Source organism: Arachis hypogaea, chromosome 19 (assembly GCF_003086295.3).
Source record: "Arachis hypogaea cultivar Tifrunner chromosome 19, arahy.Tifrunner.gnm2.J5K5, whole genome shotgun sequence".
NCBI lineage: Eukaryota > Viridiplantae > Streptophyta > Magnoliopsida > Fabales > Fabaceae > Arachis > Arachis hypogaea.
Genome location: NC_092054.1, coordinates 154625526 through 154644875, shown reverse-complemented (window position 1 = coordinate 154644875; position 19350 = coordinate 154625526). Strand labels below are relative to the sequence as shown.

Genomic DNA, 19350 nt, shown 5'->3' with positions numbered 1-19350 from the left:
AAAACAAGATCACCATTCAAAACGGTAAAATCTCTTATCTTAGGATTCTATTCCATTAAACCCATTCCTTTTACTCTCACCTTCAAGATCCTTCTCCACGAAGTCGATTCATAGTTTGTTAGAATCCAAACCGTAAACACACGCTTTCTTAATCTCACTAAGTAAATAGTTTGATAGCCAGCAACTGCTCCCCATTTGAAAATATTCATATTGCAACTGTCATTATGGGAGCCCCTTCTTGCTTCTTTAGGAACCCTTAATAACTTGGTTTCAACACTTTCATCTTCATCGCCGTTCGTGATTTCATAAGATATGATATAAGGTCTAAAATGGGTGCTATCTTCAGCAAGATAACTGTAGCAATCCGAGATGAAGTGAATGGCGCCATTGCAAATCACAGGCATGCCAAATTTTAAATCTCTAGATCCAGCATATAAACGGTTCTTCCTTAAGCTCCAAGCACCTTGTTTATGACTATAAACATGGCAATCAAAATGTGAACTCCATTCTTCGTTGTCAAAGAGAATCAACATGTAATCATCAGAGTTGCATTCCAGTGTCATGGAGAAACTATGAGCAAGATTCCCTCGCTGCTGCAAGTGGTTGGGGAGGGGAATGTGTAAAAGGTCAGTTGCTGGATTGATGATAAATAATTCTGTTCCATGAAGACAAAGGAGTAAACCGTTGCTTGAGCTTAGAATCTTGAGCCGCGAGCGCACGATGAATCGTAGCATGTTTTTAGGGACGCCGGAGGAAAGTTCCTCTCCCGGCAAAGGATGCAACTCGACGTTGTGATTCAGATTGTCATCTCTTTGAACGAAGAAGCATGAAGGACGATCTTTCTCCAATGAGTTTTCTGCTTGTTTTGCTACAAAGTATGGAGTTTTTGGAAGCTCTGAAAAGAATTTTGAAGAAGATTTGAGTTTGTAGATTGCTTTTGCAGGTAACCAAGATAATATCTCTAATAATTCATCATTAGACATTGTTGCCATTGTGATCAAGATCAACGATGACTTCCTTGTTTGAAAGTCAAGAATGAAAATATTCAAGAAGGGAAAGAGGAGTGGAACATAATTTAAGGGAAGCAACTACCGATTTAATTATGTTCTGATTTATTTAAATCCAATCATATCATATCATATCGTATCTAATTGAAATTTGATTTAAATTAATTAGAATCAAGTCTATAATGATATCTTTAGTTGAATTCTAAATTTTATAATTTTATCTTGAAAAGATTTGACCAAATTGATCACATAAGAATCTGTTAATATATATCAACAAACAGACTCTTAATATATGTCAACAATATTGAACTGTGCTGTAAATATGTATCGATTTTCAGCGATTGCTGTTACTGTTAATGACTTATTTCCGTGAGACTTCAGAGTATGACAGTATCTTATTTATATGTTGCTAGACTGATAAATTCTAATTAATAAGTTGCTTCAGCTTTCTAATTCAATATCCCCCTTATTCTCTTCTTTCTTCTATTTATCTTTTTTTAGCTCTTACTTCTTTTTTTTTGGTGAAGTTTCTTTATGTGAAATTGAAAATATTTGTTGCTGTTGTTAGCAGGCAGCTCGAGAAGAAGCATGGGCTAAAGTTTCTATTCTTGAGCTTGAGATAAATGCCGCAATGCGGGATCTAAATTTTGAGAGGAGGAGGTTAAGAGGTGCCAGGGAAAGACTTATGTTTCGGTAAGGCACAAGTTGTTTCTGTTTAATATGATCACTGGACAACTGTAGTTTGAAAATTATGTAAGAATGAATTTCTATGTAGAAAAGAATATTAGAGGACATCGCAGATTCGCAGCATGGGCTACTTTACTTGAATACTATAATTCTTTGGCTTGCTTTACAGTTTACATATAACATTTTTTTCTTAAATTGGTGATTAAAATAGATAGGAACGGAAATTCTATGACTTCTTAATTAGAATTATCATTAGGGTGTATTATGGTTATGTGAACGTTACTATCATAGATTCTGAATGAATTTTAGCTATCCTGAAAATATGAAGATTAAAGGATGTATAAAACATATACAAGAATATGAAAGCAATTAGCAGAACAATTGAACCTAAATAAAAGTAGGACTGCGGTTGAATAGTTTTTTGTTATTCATAAAAAAAAAATATGCAAGGTGTCGGAGATGAAATAAAATACAAATTTTAAAAAAGAAAGAAAGAAAAAGATGAAAAAATAAATAAAAATAAAGAACTTTGATTACAAAATAAAAATAAAGTATAAGTTTGAGTTCAGACTTTAGAAAAATTAGTTAAGATTTTTAGTTTTTTTTATTATATTTTAAATATGTTCATATATATTTTTTAAAGGGTAGATCACATTTTTAATTTGATTTGTTTCTAATATTATCAAATTGTCCTGTTTTAGTTTTCATTTTTTAAATATCGTTTATATAAATTGATCTAACTTAAAACGATTTACCAAAAACTTATAATAAATTGTTTTAACTTAAATTGATTTACTATTATGAAGTAGATCATTTTAACTTAACTTGCCTTAATAGAAAAATCGCATTTTAAAGATTTACTAGAACTACAAAATATGTGTAAATTAATTTAACATAAACAGATTTACTAGAAATGTAATTTCTGTATAAAGTTAGTTGTATCATACTATATTAGTAAATCGGTACTATTATATAAAATGTACAATATACCTTTAAATTGGTTCCTAACGAATTTCAAATTAATACATTGATCCTAATAAAATTTTATTACTTTAAAATTCATTGAAAATTACTTTTGTGAGACAATTTAATCATTTTGTCACTTATAATAAAATATTTAATATACCTGATAAAAAAATAATCTCCAAATAAAGTTTATTATAAGGTAATTAAATTTCAACAAACATCGTTATAAGATAAATTGATCTTTTTTAGTTTTTATAAAAAGATTATTAATTCATCTCAATAACTTCTAAAATAATAAAAATTTATTAAATATTAAAATGTTCGATTTAATTTTTTTTTAAAAACTGATTTGATTCCTTATTTTAAAATATATAAAATTAGAGTGATTGTAGCATACAAGAAAAGGTAGTTTAATAACTATTTATATCCTTTATTATTAGTAGAGAACTAGAAATAGAACTAGATGCCATTCTTTCTAAATTATTTCTTAACTACTAAATGTCAGGGGTGGAACTAGATTAATTTTGAGGGAGGAGTAAAAAAAAAATTTACCGTTAACAAAAAATAAAATAAAAATTTAAAAAAAATTAAACTAAAATTTGTACATAATTTATAAAAAAAATTTGATAGTTGGGAGAGGTCATTGTTCCCATTATGATATATGACTGCGTTTGTTTATAGGACAGAACATTGAGACAGTGACATTGAGACACAAAATTGTGTTTGATAGATGAGACAGACATTATGTCTAGAGATATTGAATTGGTGTATTTTGTGTCTAGAAAAGATCCAAAAATACTAACAATGGACACAATTTATTTTTTATTTTATTTTTATTATTCTTATTAATTTTTCATAATTATATTTATTATTATTATATTTTTCTTCTCAAATTTTTTGAATGAAAAAAAGTTTAGATTTTCATAATTTATTTTATTTTATTACTAAACAGAATACAAAAATATTAAATTTGTTATCTCTATCTTTTATGTTTTATGGTCAATGTCTTATCTTGTCTTCAAAAATAAACGTAGCCATATATGCGACTTTGCCTCTGCTAAATGTCATCATAAATTTTTATTAAACAATATTTTATGTACAGAAAAAATTAATTACTAAATTAATCATTATATTTTATGTATATTTATATATGATTTCATATAATTTACTAACAAAATAATGAATCATTATAATAACTACAATAGAATAATTAAATATATAATAGAAAATAACTAAATTTAATTTATAACAATCTAATAAAACTTTTTAATAAGATGTCAAATATATATTTATTAGACAACAATTGATTAATAGTTGATTTTTAATATACATATAATATGACTGAAAATATTATTATATTTTTTTATTTAAATTTCTTCATTTATAATATATTTTAAAATTGTATCCCATTAAAAATTAAGCAAATTCAAACCACTAATATATTGGATCAAATTGAATTCAAAATATAAGACAAGTAACTGCAGTTTAAAAAATATATTATTTGGATAGAATGAATATTCATCCAAAAAAAAAAAAAAAAGAAAAGATAAGATATAGATTGAGCTGAATTGATTTTCTACTCAAAAGTTAAAACAACCAATAAAAAAACACCCTTTACATTTCGTCTCCCTAAATCCTTTTTTATATTTCGGGGGCCAAACAAGGCCTAAAGTCACGAAGACGACAGCGGCAACATATAGAAAATTTTGTCAACCCTGTTTACATACTTCCCAAATCTGATAAACGGCTCTGATTTCATTTCACCATTAATCTCTTCTTCTTCTTCCATCTTCTCCCCTTTCCCTATATTTCTGTGGGACCCTCTCTCTCCTACAGTACAGAGTCACCCTTTTCCATGTTCCTTCTCTCTCTACAATTCGATCTTCTCCTCAATCCCCTCTCTGGTCAATGCAGGTACTCTCTTTTTCCCTCCACATTCCCATTATCTCATCACTCAATTTTTCTTCCACTTTCGCTCAGTTTCGCAGGTAAGAGTGCTTAGTTGCCTTTCCTTGTTGAACCCTAGAATTGTTCTTTTTTTTTTTCTTGCTCTGGTTTTTATCCTTTCCGGTGACACTATTGAATTCGAAGATGAACCTCATTGTGTCTTTTGTTTGCTACTTCAAACTGTTATAGCTTCATTCTTAATTGTGCCTTTAGTTTCTTTTTCTTTCCTTTCAGCAATGTGCGGTTTATCTAGTGGTGCAATTCTGCTTCTACATTTATGCATTTACTTCTTTGTTTGAATGTGCTGAGAAATCACACTACTACACTAGCACTAGTTACTGATATTTTAATACAGTTCTGCACTGAATTAAGTAAATTCTGTTTCCGTTTCTCTTTCTTGGTTTATTCTTTTTATCACATGGTTGATGTTATATGTACTAACAATGTATTCGCGGAGCTCTTATCTTTTGACCCCAATTTGACTGCACCATTAAACCACTATGTTTTGTGGATTCCCAGCTTCTTGACAGTGATTTGGCGTATTCGCAATAGGATTAATTATATGGGTCATCCAAATTTCTGAATTTGCTGCTAGCGCATATCTTTCAACTCTCATTTTCTGTCACTTTGTTGAGCTGCACATTTTTAACCTTCCATAATCTTGTATATTGATTATAGTTCGGTTGTTGACTTACTGCAGGTAAATCCCAAGTATATTACTACTCATACTTGTTTATGGTTTGATGGGCTTGTCCTCGAGAGATCCCTTACTGAGAGCTAACATGGCGCAAGGGATAGTATATATGTCTTGGTTCAGTTAGCATTAACTTATTATGGCTGGAAATACTAGATTTGATTTAAGTGCTACTAGTCCAGAGGAACCAGTTTTCAGGGGGACCTTTCTGAATGGACAGAGAGGGATTCTGATGAATGGCAGTTTGGACAGGTCTGCAAGCTTTTGTGACGGTAATGAGGGGCAGGTATGTTCTACTGTGTCCCGGGGAAATTATACTTCTACAGGAGATCCAGCTCCAGTAGCTCAGTATTTAATATTGGATCCGATAACCATGGGAGATCAAAAATATACTAGGTCTGGTGAGTTGAGGCGAGTCCTAGGGATAACTTTTGGTAGCACCCGTGAAGATTGTGCTTTTGGAACTGCTAATTTGAAGCATCCCCCTCCTGTGGCTACAGAGGAACTGAAGCGATTCAAAGCAAGTGTGCAAGAGGCTTCTGCGCGAGCTAGGTAGTTGAGGAACTTTGTGCAATACCATTGATATCATCTAATCAGTTAAATATATATTTTAATTAACCAATTCGCAATAGAGGTTGCATTTGAAGCTTACATAATTGATGGTCTGTCATTTTTTATTGATTTTTCTGATTTGTTTGAATTTATTAATGACTGAATTGTCCAAAACAGTTTCAAAATTGATACGTTTTATATATTAGTCTACTGTCAATTAGTAGTTCATTCTGAGGGTTGTGAAATTTGAGGTTCTTCTCAGATATAGATCAAAAAGGTTGGATGAATCCTTACATAAATTGAAGTGTTGGGAGGCTTTAAACATGAAGAAACAACTTAGGAATGAGATATTGACAAATGAAAGGCTAGGCGGTGGGCCACATTTCTTGAAGATGGGAAGTCAGACTCATAGGAATCCATCAGAGCATGTGAATCAAAGACTAGAGGACAGGCCTAAGAATGTCATTCTGAATAAGCGCATACGTACATCAGCTACTGAAATTCGGGTGTGTAGGCATCATTTTTGTTTGTGGTTGATTACATATAACAAATCTGTGTTTCTGCCAAACTACTGGCAGATGTACCACTACTTTATCCTACTACTTCTGTGAATATATTTTCTGTAAATATCTCGAGTAACTTGACTTGGAATATTTTGAATTGCTTCATTGAATTCCTTTACTTAATTGATGACACATGGATAACTAATTAGTTTTATCTCTTAGATACCAACTGTATTTTGTTCGCATACTGTCTTTATTATCAAAATTAGTTTCTCTAATAGGTTAATACCTATATAATTATATATCGTATCACAATTATTTTATTGTATTGTACTCTATATTTTGTTCAAAAACACTAGGCTGAAGGACAAAGTACTAGCTGTATGAGGCAGCCTTTGGCTGTTGGAAAGGATAGAGACAATATGAAGGATAGTAGCAGAGGTTGTGACACTGTTGAAGAGAAGATGCGAAAATTACCTGCAGGTGGAGAAACATGGGACAAAAAAATGAAACGAAAACGTTCCATGGGCACTTTTTTCTCCAGATCCAATGATGGTGAGGGAGAACTTAAAAGGGTTATGCATCTAAAGCTAACTAATGAGTCTGGTATGCAGTCTTCTGATGCCCAAGGTTTGAGGTAAAACCAATTTATGAATTGTTTTGATCTACCATAATGTTGAGAAATGATGTTAATTTAAGAACTAAGAAAAGGCATTTTACCAACAACTTATAACAAGGTCTTTGATTATACTGCTTTCTCCTAAAGTTTTCTTTGGTCCTATCTTATTTTCTTTCAATAACAAAACCTCCGTATTATTATGTTGAAGTTACAGGTGATCTTAAGCATGGGTATTATGAACCTATGATCTTAAAACTTGCATTTTTGTATGCCACAACACCATAGAATAATCTGGCTGCAACATTCTATTTCTCAGGTCAGGATATACTGTCGGTAATAGCAAGCTTGATGTAGCTTCCCTGTCTACTATTTCCATTGCATGTGCAACTGCCAAGAATGAGCAAGAAAAGGTCTCAAGGGATTCAATGGATGGATTAAATAATGAACGAGATGCACATAAAGGAAGCAAGTATGTTTTGATCATCAATGCTTTTTATGGAGTCTTCTTAACAAGCTTGTATTTCTCTGATATAAAATTGTATTGAGAGTTTATGACTAATATCTTTCTATTTCATCTTTTCTTATTAGGTTTAATGTTCGTGATAATAATTACACAGGTGGTACTTATGCATTGCCAAAAGGAAAGGCTTCAAGGGCTCCACGAACTGCTCCTTTGATGGCCGGAAACTCATCATCTGTATCTCATTCTTCTGAAACGCTTGAAACCTGGGAACAACCTTCAAGTACGAACAAGCCTCATTTAGTAACTATCAATCGTAAGCGTCCTCTGCCTGCTGGATCTTCTTCATCCCCTATGGCCCAATGGGTTGGGCAGAGACCTCAAAAGATCTCTCGCACTCGAAGAGCCAATGTGGTATCCCCTGTCTTGAATTGTGATGAAGTGCAGGTGTCATTGGAAGGCTGTTCCCCTGTGGATGTTGGTACTAGGATGACTTTTACTACAGTTTCCAAGGATGCTGTGAACATCATTAAAGAAGGTAGAGTGAAACACGAAAATGTTTCTTCCCCAACTAGATTATCTGAAAGTGAAGAATCAGTTGCTGGGGAAAATGGTGAATGTAAACTAAATGAGAAAGGTTTGGGAAGTAATGATGTCGATGAAAGAGCCATAAATAATTCATATAATTTAAGTTCCCCTGCGTTAGCAACGAAAAAGAAAAAAATGCCAGGCAAAGAGATTGGAGATGGTTTGCGTAGACAGGGCAGGAGTAACAGGGGTGCATCAGTGTCAAAGAATGGCATCTCACCAGTGAAAGAAAAGCTGGAGATCGCAACCTTGACAAAGCCAATTAGAAGTATGAAGCATTCTTCTGAAAAGAATGGAAGGTATTTTTCTTTCACCTCTCTGTCTCCATCTTGCTTTTCCTGGTTATATATTCTACCAAAATAAAACAATTGGTGGTTATACTCCCTCCTCCCACTCTTCTTGAAAACCTTTTTGTATTTGATTCAGTAAATCAGGGCGTCCTCCATTGAAGAAATCATGTGATAGGAAAACTATTACTCGCAATGGGCTTCCATCAACTAGTGATTCCCCAGATATCGCAGGTATACAATCACCAATTGTTACATTCAACTCAGCGGCAATGTTTCCAACTGATGATAATATAAATTTTCTTATGGTTTTGCTAACAAGTGTCTGGGCACTTGTTAAGGATACTTCAATTGGAAATTTTTTAAGTTTTTTCTTTAATAAATGCACTATAGATGCGTTGATTTAGAGATTTTAACCTCCCAATAAAATTTTTCTATATTAAAAGCCTTAACAAGTGGCTTTAAAATTCAATTTCTTTTAGTTATCTTTCTATATCTATCTGTGCACACACTACAATTATGAAATACATAATATTGCTTTTTGTTTTCTGCCTTCATTTTCTTATAAACTGGCCCTGCTCCAACATATCCAATGTAAGCTTTCAATTCCCCTAATTTTTGCCGTTAATTCTTCCAGCAGAAATCCTAATCATATTAAATCATAACTTCCGCTATCCTGCATCACTCACGTTTTCTTTTATATTCATGATCTACTTGGGTTTAGGGTTTAATATTTCTGGAAAATTTTCTCAGTCTACAAAATTTAGGTGATTATTTGTGCCTCACATTTTTCTGTTTGAAATGTATGTTGTGTTTCGATACATGTCAAGTTAAACCAAGTATTGTAATACACATGAAGTTAATTTATGTACTGTATACATGCCAAGTCATGCAACAGAAGTACAAAACTGTCCCTTAATGAATGTGGACTAGAATTAAAAAAAATTGCAATTAAGCAATACATCATCCTTGCTAAATATTATAGTGCAGTAGAATACTAAACTGTCTGAAATTCCCAGGTGAGTCAGATGATGACCGAGAGGAACTTTTAGCTGCTGCAAATTTCGCAAGTAATGCCAGCTGTATGTAACTAGACTCGAACTGTATTGTGGTTTTTAGTAGTATACCTACCACATATATTGCTTTGGTGAGTCTTTCTATATATATATATATGTTGCTTTGGACCTTGGCAGATATTGGTTGTTCTAGTTCGTTTTGGAAGAAGCTTGAACCTTATTTTGGTCCTGTCAATTTGGAGGACATAGCTTACTTGAAGCACCTGGTGGGTACTCCAACTATTTCTTTATATGAAATATAAGTTCCCCTAATGGAAGTATTGCCTTTTCCTCCTTTTATGTTTCCTTTGCATTAGGTTAAGTCAACAGAGGAGGATCACAGATGTTTGTCTCAAATGCTCGGCCTTGGAAATGATGCCCTGGTAATATCTAAGTGGCTAAATCTTAATTCTCAGCATTTTATATTTGATGCTTTGTATCTGATGTTGACATCTTACAAACAAACCTGATTTCCTTTATTTTTTTATGGTCTTTCAATGATTTCTGAGGTCTATTTCTATTTCAGTCAGGATATTTTTGCTTTTGGATGCTATCTGGCTTTAACTTTCTGTTATTAAGAAGTTTGCCATTCTTCAGTATCACTAAGATGAACCAGTGGGTGCACTTAATTGCATTAATTTATCTTCATTTTTATGCGTAAGTGATAATTGAGATGTGCCATAACACATGGCTCATTGCATTTAAACCTTTTCCAGATCATGCTTATTGAAATCTCTCTCCCCTTCTCCCTTTTACATGCTGGCCAACTTATTGGTTCTAGTCTACATGTTTGTTAATGTGTAGCTTGATGAACTGTGGAGCCCAATTAAGTTTGTGCAAAAAAAGGAATCAAGAATTAGAACTTTGATTATCAGTTTTCTGTTTTCATTGTTTTCTTTTTGTAGTAACATGTTCTTCATGTGAATTTCCAGGATGAACGTACACATACAGATAACATTCTCTCACCAGGTTCTCTCTCTGGAGAAAGAGAAAGAAGAGTCTTAAATCAAACTGATTCAATAAAGATGTCCTTGATGGCTGACATGCTTGATCAGCATGTTGATGCTAGTTTTTTAAGCAGACAAATGGTAACAGAAGGAAACAAAGTTCCCCCACTGTACCAGAGGGTACTGGCAGCTCTGATTATTGATGACCAAATTGAAGAAACTGTTGGAGATGGGAATATGTCTTTCTCTGAATATGAATTCAATTCTAACATGGTTTCTTGTAATGGGAATGCTAGCCTTACTAATGGCACAGCCCACGGTCATGAAGGTGACGTGTTTTTACAACAAATGCACCAGGGACCATTGCATCCAAGGACTGAAAAGCTCGACATGTTATCTGAAAATGGTATACCAGATATGCATAGGGTTTCTTGTTCATCATCTTTCAATTGTGATTATGAGCAATTGGGTGTGGATGATAGAATCTTACTGGAGCTGCAGAGTGTTGGCCTTTATCCAGATCCAGTGGTAAGCTTCTCATTGGTAGAACTTATAAGGAAGCCAGTGGTCTTTGTAGTTTATTTATATGTGAGGTTCACTCTATGCTTTAGCTGCCATCTTCCATCTCTGTTTCTTATTTCTTCATTTCTCTTATATACATCACGTGACATGTAAATCATTCAATTTGTCATCTGAACAACTTAGGCTTTTAGCCTTGTAGAATTACTAGTCCATGACATTGTTTTATAGCATGTAGTCTGAAGTTCTACCTTTGCTTCACCCATTTTTCAAATTTTAAATAAATTCCAGCAGTGTGTAGGGTCTGCACCTCATGGTTCAAGCCCAAAATTCTGCACTTCATTTTATTTTTTAGCGTGTTTGGCATATTTTTAATAGTAAAAAGAAAAGCACTAGAAAAATAAAAAATACTTTTTTTTACTTTAAAAAAGATGCCTTTAACATAAACAAAAAAGTACTTTTGTATTGTTGTACCCAAACATAATTGATAGATAAAAGATATTTTTACATGAGATATCCAAACATAAAATTATGTTTACTTTGTTAAAAGATATTTTAAAAAAAAACACTTAAGAAAGATATTTTCATAAAAGTTTATCCAAATAGACCCTAAATAAATTAAAAGATAATTTTATATTGTTGTATCCAAACATAATTGATAGATAAAAAGATACTTTTAAATGAAATATCCAAACATCAAAATATCAAATTAATTTTATTTTTCTAAAAGGTCTTTTAATAAACAATCACTTCAGAAAAGATTCTTTTAGAAGCTCACTCAAACAAGCCTATAATATGTAAATGTCTACACATGGGCAATATGCTTAGAGACACTACTGAGTATTGAATATGATTTCTGTAACTTCACTTTTTTAAAACTTCTATTGGTATCTGATCTTTCTGTTGTCTGATAAAAGCCTGGTCTTGCTGATGGAGATTGCGAAGCTATTGATCAAGATATTCTTCAATTACAGAAGGAACTTCACCAACAGGTTTTAATACTTTTGTTTTATTTATTGATTATTTATTTATTTTTGGATTTCTTTTCTTTTGTTTTACTTTTTATATGTATATATGCTGCATTATGTGAAAGTTTTAACAGTTTTGACAGAAAATCCGCCTGAGGGGTATTTTTTTACACCTTGATTGTCCTTGCCCAATTATGCAGGTCACTGAAAAAGGAAAGGGCTTAATGAAACTCATTCCAGCAGTAGAAGAGGGCAGGGAAATGGAACAACGGTATGATTAGGTTTTAATACTTTTGAGTTTTGATTTGATAAACTCATGGAAATAATGTGTATGTTTAGTATCTATCTGGACCCTCACTAATCACTGAATGTTTTTTCCTCAACTGACAGAGCCCTTGAGCAAGTTGCTATGGAAAAACTTGTTGAGTTGGCTTATAAGAAGAAGCTGGTAATTTAACTTCTATTTATTTATTGATCTGTTCTACAGGTTATTTGAAACATGCTATTCATTTTCTTAACGTGTTTTTCTTTTTTTTTTAAATAATGCTATTTATTTTCTTATTTAAGTGACAAGTTTTAATGTGGTACTTACGTAGGATGATGTTAATTCCTCGCTGTTGGCTTGTTTTATTACAAAAATTTACTTGCAAGTTTTGTGCTTGACCTTGTCTTTCCCTTCCTTCTGTGTCAGCTTAGAAAGAGATGAGTTAAAAGCATTGCCATTGCTCTAGATTCTTCTTTAACTATTATGATGTGAATATGCAATAACAGTTTGTTTATGAAAGAGTTAACTGAATTGCACTATGAAATGACCCTCGGTATTGTTGATAGGCCACCCGTGGAAGTAGTGCCGCAAGAAATGGCCTTACTAAGGTTGCAAAGCCAGTTGCTTTGGCTTTCATGAAGAGGACACTAGCTAGATGCAGGAAATTTGTGGAAACTGGGAGGAGTTGCTTTCTGGAGCCTGTCTTTAAAGATGTGCTATTTGCTTCTCCTGCCCGTAATGGCAATGCTGGACCGGTCCTTGCTGTAAATCTACCACAAACTCTAAACTCTCAGCAAGATCATGCCTTTTCAGGTCTCCTCCATCTTAATCATGTTTTATGTGTTTTGAGTCTTTGGCATTTGCCTTTAGTTTCATTTATATTATTTAAAGCACTTATCTTTCTTGTTGCGTAACAAATTGGACCTTGGTGCTTGCAGGTTTGTTTCCTTGCAAGGAACAGGATGTGTTGGGAAATCTAGACAATCCCTCTGACCAGGATTTTGCCAGAACTGGACCAATACTAAACAGAGGGAAGAAAAAGGAAGTGCTACTTGATGATGTTAGTGGCTGTGCTGCTTTGAGATCTGAGTCAACTCTTGGCAATTCTTTCATGGGTGGAGCAAAGGGAAAAAGGAGCGGAAGAGAGAGAGACAAAGGCACTTCTGCAAGAAACTCTGCCTCAAAAGGCGGCCGGGGTGAGCGTAAAACCAAAGCAAAGCCCAAACAGAAGTCAGCTCAACTATCCACTTCTGGAATTGGATCTCATAGCCAGTTGATGGAAAATAACAACACTGAGCATAAATTGGCTTCTGGCTCTAATGAACCAACTTCCAGTGGTAGCAACAAGAAAAGCAAAGTGGGTTCTGCATCTCATGTGTCCATTGACCCTGAGGAGCCTATGGATTTTGCAAACTTGCATGAATTAGACCCCATGGAACTAGGTGTAGATAGTGAACTTAATGGGCATCAAGACCTGGACTCGTGGTTGAACATTGATGAGGATGGTTTACAAGATGATGCAGTGGGCTTGGATATACCAATGGATGATTTGTCTGATTTGAATATGCTTCTATGACAAGGTATTCTCTTGCACCAGTTGGCGCTTACAAAAGGGTGTTTTTTTGGGTGATAAGCTGCATATACAATTCACATGAATCAAGCATCTCATGATTCACTTTGCCCATTCTTTTTGTATACTTATGATTATCAATACAATACCAAAGATAGAAACCCATAAAAAGGGTTAAAGGAAAAAAGGAAATCGTAGTCCCCAATTGTTTATATGATTTAGAGCATTTCATAGGTTGTAATTAGTACTCATTCTTAACGAAATTTTGATCGTCTTCATTGTCCCGTATTTTTTCTCATGGTCTTGAAAATGTTCTCATTAAGACCTTAATTTCTGTAGCTTGAGTTCCTTGAAATTTAGTTCTTGTAAGTTTCTTTTTCTTTTTTTCCCCAACTAAACGTCATTTAATCTTAAATATAACTCTTAGTACTAAACAATTTATATATATTTTTTTTCACACACTTCTAAATAAAATATAATTCGTGCATTTTGCCCTTTTCTTTTTTTGGAACAAAAAAAACTCAACACACTTAAGTGGGGCAACAAAGTCAAACATGACACAAACAAAGAAATAAAAAAGAAAAACACAAGTGATATCAATTTATTGTCATTTATGATATTGCCATCAATAATCACTTCACTCTTTCTAGTTCAAAAATGTCCTTTTTTTTAATGACCTCAACACTTGCCTTTTTATTGTTGAAAACTCTTTCTTTTTGTTCCCGCTGAATATTCTAAATTACTGTAAAGAGCAGAGCATGATCAGCCACTTCTTTTGCTCATTTTTTCTATCAGACACTCCTGCTTAATTCTCAAATAACTCTTTGACGGTTTTCAGAACAGTCCAAACTCTATCGAAAGCATCACACCTGTCAAGTAAATTCACAGGAAAATAAATGGTGAACAAATTCCATATCCTTCTTACACAGAACATAGTTATTGTCACTCTGATGAAATACTCGTAATCTACACAACCTCTCTTTAGTATTTACCTTTTCCACTAAAACAAATCATCCAAAAAGCTCAATTCTCGAAGGAACCAACCCTCTTCAAATTGCACTTGTGAAGCTGTAGCTCGTAATATCTGTTTATAGAATTTTTGACAGTAACACCTGCACAAACGAATTAATAGAAAAAATATTTTTTTTAATCAAAATTTCAAACAACACTATCCTCTTTACCCGTTGATATTTTAACAGGTCTTAACCTATCATGAAGTTGATAGACAAGTTCCAACTCTCATTGGTACAATTCTCTTCTCGGACTTCTCCAATAGAAATTTCATATTTACTCTAACCCATCTCAGAATTTATAGTCCTTTATAATAGTTCCTTGTTAATTTGAAATAGAGAAGAGTCTTAGAAAACTCACTTTTAAATGACCACCTTGTAATCAATTATTTTTCCAAAATTATGTTCTTTTATCCCTTACTTTTATCCTTTGACAAATGTCTTTTTACAAGCTACTCTTTAAAGATAGTATCTAATTTGATAATATTACACTATGGTTTAAATTATTATAAGAGCATATTATCTTTTTTCACAATAAACAGTATTCCTTTTTTAAAAACCGTTACCACCACTTAAATAGAAATACTATATTTTTAATTACTGCATTCTTTACTCCTAATTCACCTAATTTTTTTGGTGCTTGTACCACTTTTCATTTTACTAAGAACATACCATATTGCTATCTTTTTTACTCCACAAAAATCTCTTTTGTAATGCAATCAACCTCTCTGCAACCATCTTTTGACATTTTACATTTTGTCCTTTTCTAATTTATCTCAACAATGAAACAAGTTATTTTTTTTTTAAGTTACATCTGAACATGTTGAAAAGAAGAAAAATAGTTGATTTTTGGTATTGTAATTATTTAAAGGAGATTTGATTAACCAATTTGGGCTGGTCGAGTGGTCAACTCACTTATTCACTTAAGCAATTAATCCTTAACTTGTCGAGTTGGGGGATAATGTGGGAAACAAAAAAAGATTTGATTTTGATTTTAATTTTTATGCACCGAAAAGGTAATTTTACAGGATTATCTAATCATATTTACGAATTTAGATGATTTCATAAATAATAAATTTAAAAAATTAATTATTTTTAGGTAGTTCCCCTTTCCAATAGTGCATGAAAATTGGGGAAATATCAAATATATATTGTATTTTAAGAGGGACGGAGAGACCAACTTCAACAATGGAATGCTTTGTTTTCTCCGCTTTCCGCAACTCTAACCGCTACTTCCTTCCTCACTTTTGATTCTCAAATTCGCATTTTCATCACACTATCAAATGATTCAGCAGTCGCTTTTCAACCGTTCTTCAATCTCTTTCTCCGCCCCACTTCCCACCACATCCCGAAAACGCTGCGGTTTCCTCAACCCGATTCGATGCGACGCCACGGATTCATCGCTTTCTCCGTCGCCGGCGTCGATTCCCGCCCCGCCAAAGCTGATGGAATCGGAGCGCAAGAGCGGGTCCTACCCTGGTGGGTTGGGCCCTTACACTGGCAGAGACCCCAATGTTAAGAAGCCACTGTGGCTGCGGCAGAGAGCTCCCCAAGGCGAAAGGTTCCAAGAGATTAAGGAATCTTTGTCCCATTTGAAGCTCAACACTGTTTGCGAGGAAGCTCAGTGCCCCAACATTGGAGAGGTTCCATTTCCGACTTCATTTTTGTTTTAGGAAACATGAAAAGATGTTTTTTTTTTTTTTTTTTTGGCCTTGATTTGACGTGATTATTTAAATTATTGGTTTTTTTATTCTTATGGACAGTGTTGGAATGGAGGTGGGGATGGTATTGCAACTGCAACAATCATGGTTCTTGGGGACACTTGCACCCGTGGATGTAGATTCTGTGCTGTCAAGACTAGCAGAAACCCTGCTCCTCCTGATCCTATGGAACCAGAAAATACTGCAAAGGCTGTTGCTAGTTGGGGGTGAGTATTTGATGTGTGCTATTTTTGTTGACAAGTGTAGTTTCTTATAGTGGTTTGTGCTTTAGATATTCTTTGGTAGTAATTTATTATAGCTTATTCCATGTTAATTTATTTCGAGTTACCCTTTTTTGCAGTGTTGATTATATTGTCCTAACAAGTGTCGACCGTGATGACCTACCTGATGGAGGAAGTGGGCATTTTGCTCAGACTGTTAAAGCTATGAAGGTACGAGGATATGTTGGATTGTTGTCTCATGATGCATTTTACAAAGCATACAATGCAAATTGCAAATACATGCAAGTTTGAGAGTTAACTTTGCGATTGCTTTTGCAGAATCTCAAACCTGAGATCATGGTTGAGTGTTTAACCTCTGATTTTCGGGGTGATCTGAAAGCTGTTGAAACTCTGGTTCACTCTGGATTAGATGTCTTTGCTCACAACATTGAGACAGTCAAACGGCTTCAAAGAATTGTTAGAGATCCTAGGGCTGGGTATGTTGCATTTCTGGTCCAGCTGCCTTCTCACAATTTCAACTATTTGTTTCTTTTAAACTAAAATAAAAGGGTCAAAAAGAATATAAGATAACAATATATGATGTCAAAATTTGTTTATGATGGCCTATTACATGGATTTGATTTCATTAAATAATTTGCTGCTTGTTTGTTTGCTACCCTTTGTTTCCATATAAAACCTACATTTGTGTACAACTATTATCCACTGTGTGTGTATATATTATATTACCATATACAGAATATGTAGCTGTTATAATGAGTAAGATTAGGCTAGATTTAACCCTTAAATCCTTGTAACTTAGTATAAGAACCTCTGAAAATCAGTTCAAATTCTGTTCTTGATACTTGTACATTTATCTATATGTTTGGTATTTAATTTCTTCCATTCTCTGGCATATCTGCTCACAATATAATTTGACTGAATAATTTATCGTCACTTGGTTATACATGAATAAACAATTACAGTCTGTTTCCGTTGGCGGATCTTTTCTCTGCTCTGAATCACCATCTGCTCAGTTTCTGTTTCATATATGTAGTGTGGTTGTAGGTATGAGCAAAGCTTGTCAGTTCTAAAGCATGCAAAACATAGCAAAGAGGGAATGATAACAAAAACCTCTATAATGCTGGGCCTTGGAGAAACTGATCATGAGGTGAAAGAAGTGATGGCTGATTTAAGGGCCATAGATGTTGATATTCTGACATTTGGTCAGTATTTGCAGGTTAGTCAATGTAAATGTTTTGGTGCTGTCCATATTTCCTTCTCATAGATTTAATTTGAATCTGAAAATTCCACCCATGCTTACTGGTGATGCTAATCCTTCACGCAATCCAATAATTTTTTGGGTTGCAAGGAGCATGCTTTACCAAATCTATGAGAGTATTTTATGATTGGCTTGGCTGACAATGCACCTTAATGATCAATTATTGCGATCTATTGATGATTCGAAAGATGTCATTGTTGCAGCCGACTCCCTTGCACTTGACTGTCAAAGAGTATGTTACACCGGAGAAGTTCGCTTTCTGGAAAGAGTATGGGGAGTCTATCGGTTTTCGTTATGTAGCCAGTGGGCCACTGGTAAGCTCTTAGATGCATCAGAATTTCCTTGTACCCTTCTTTTGGTATGATTAACATGCATGTGCTAGGTCACTCACAGCAATAAGAATCTTCCACTTTGAATGTAACAGCATGTGTTGTGCTTCTAACGGTTTGTTATCGTCTTCATTAAACCGATCAGTAACATGTTTTGCAGGTTCGATCGTCGTACAGGGCTGGAGAGCTATTTGTCCAGACAATGGTACGCGAAAAAGCCAAGACCGCTGGTGACTCGTCGTCCTGAATTTTTTATCTTTGATTATGCATAGCATACAACACAAGATTATGAGTTTTTCACAAGTGCTGCTGCAAGAAAAATTGGTTACGTGAGGAGATAAAATTGATATGTTTGATGTCAGATACATTGTTATATTGGCATTACATTATCTGTGTCAGTACTGTTTCTTGATTCAAATTCTTTAACAATCAATTTACGGCAGTTATAACTTATAAGACAGAATCTACACCAGAAGAAGAAAGAGGACAACAAACTCAGAAGCATCAGAACTCTAGAACTGTAATTGAGTTATCATAGGAAAGGCTGTATTTAGTTGACTTTTTCTTCATTATTTTCTTGATCTAATATATTTTTATCATTTTATAGGCTGCTTTTAAAAATTAAAATGCAGGCATTATCTTTCGACAATTCTATGATGAAGAGGCTTTTATGTGGAGAGAACGAAGTGTATTATCGATTTTAAAAAATTAATAAAAATAAAATGACACATTTAACTATTCATGTCCAGACTCTTGTGCGGAGAAAGCATAATAAGATTCATGGTCTCTTTCTTCAAGATGGGGTGTGGGAAACGGACCCGGATGTCCTTAGAAGGGAAGCTGAATCCTTCTATAAACGCCTATTCTGCCAGTCGGAGGATGTAGACTTAGGTTGTCTTGGTGATGTGCCACTGCCTTCCCTGAATGATGAAGCCTGTTGTAGCCTCACAGCGCCAGTTACTCTGGAAGAAGTTAAGTCGGCTGTTTTCAGTATGCATTCTTTTAAGGCGCCGGGCCCTGATGGGTTTCAGGCTTTCTTCTTTAAAGAATACTGGAAGATTGTTGGTTTTGATGTTTGGACTATGGTTCGTCATGCGTTCTCTGGTTTGGATATGGATCCAAGGATGATGGAAACTCTTGTGGTTCTTATTCCGAAGGTAGAAAACCCGGTTTCCAT

The 19350-nt window shown here is 34.0% G+C and overlaps 3 protein-coding genes across 5 annotated transcripts; 2 read left to right on the top strand and 1 right to left on the bottom strand.

The window, feature by feature from the left end:
• Positions 1–47: 47 nt before the first annotated feature.
• Positions 48–992, bottom strand: LOC140182430 (uncharacterized). Its single transcript, XM_072228633.1, has one exon. The coding sequence runs from the start codon at positions 990–992 to the stop codon at positions 48–50; it is 945 nt and encodes a 314-aa protein (XP_072084734.1).
• A 3284-nt stretch (positions 993–4276) lies between these two features.
• Positions 4277–13918, top strand: LOC112777426 (uncharacterized). Of its 2 annotated transcripts, none has more exons than XM_025821794.3 (16): positions 4277–4574; positions 5308–5853; positions 6116–6359; positions 6716–6993; positions 7292–7444; positions 7564–8322; positions 8450–8544; positions 9330–9392; positions 9504–9592; positions 9683–9748; positions 10298–10840; positions 11749–11823; positions 12000–12070; positions 12190–12247; positions 12631–12877; positions 13003–13918. In XM_025821794.3, exons 2-16 carry the CDS (start codon positions 5441–5443, stop codon positions 13638–13640), a joined length of 3792 nt encoding a protein of 1263 aa, XP_025677579.1. In that variant the 5' UTR covers positions 4277–4574; positions 5308–5440; the 3' UTR covers positions 13641–13918. The 2 variants fall into 2 exon arrangements, with proteins under 2 accessions (XP_025677579.1, XP_025677580.1); XM_025821795.3 differs by having other exon boundaries at positions 4412–4648.
• A 1827-nt stretch (positions 13919–15745) lies between these two features.
• LOC112777427 (lipoyl synthase 1, chloroplastic) lies at positions 15746–18777 on the top strand. 2 transcript variants are annotated; one of them, XM_025821796.2, is made up of 7 exons: positions 15746–16287; positions 16408–16571; positions 16706–16796; positions 16905–17062; positions 17631–17802; positions 18033–18158; positions 18334–18777. In XM_025821796.2, the coding sequence occupies exons 1-7, from the start codon at positions 15928–15930 to the stop codon at positions 18418–18420; spliced, it is 1158 nt and encodes a 385-aa protein (XP_025677581.1). In that variant the 5' UTR covers positions 15746–15927; the 3' UTR covers positions 18421–18777. The 2 variants fall into 2 exon arrangements, with proteins under 2 accessions (XP_025677581.1, XP_025677582.1); XM_025821797.3 differs by having other exon boundaries at positions 15767–16287; positions 18048–18158.
• Positions 18778–19350: the final 573 nt, after the last annotated feature.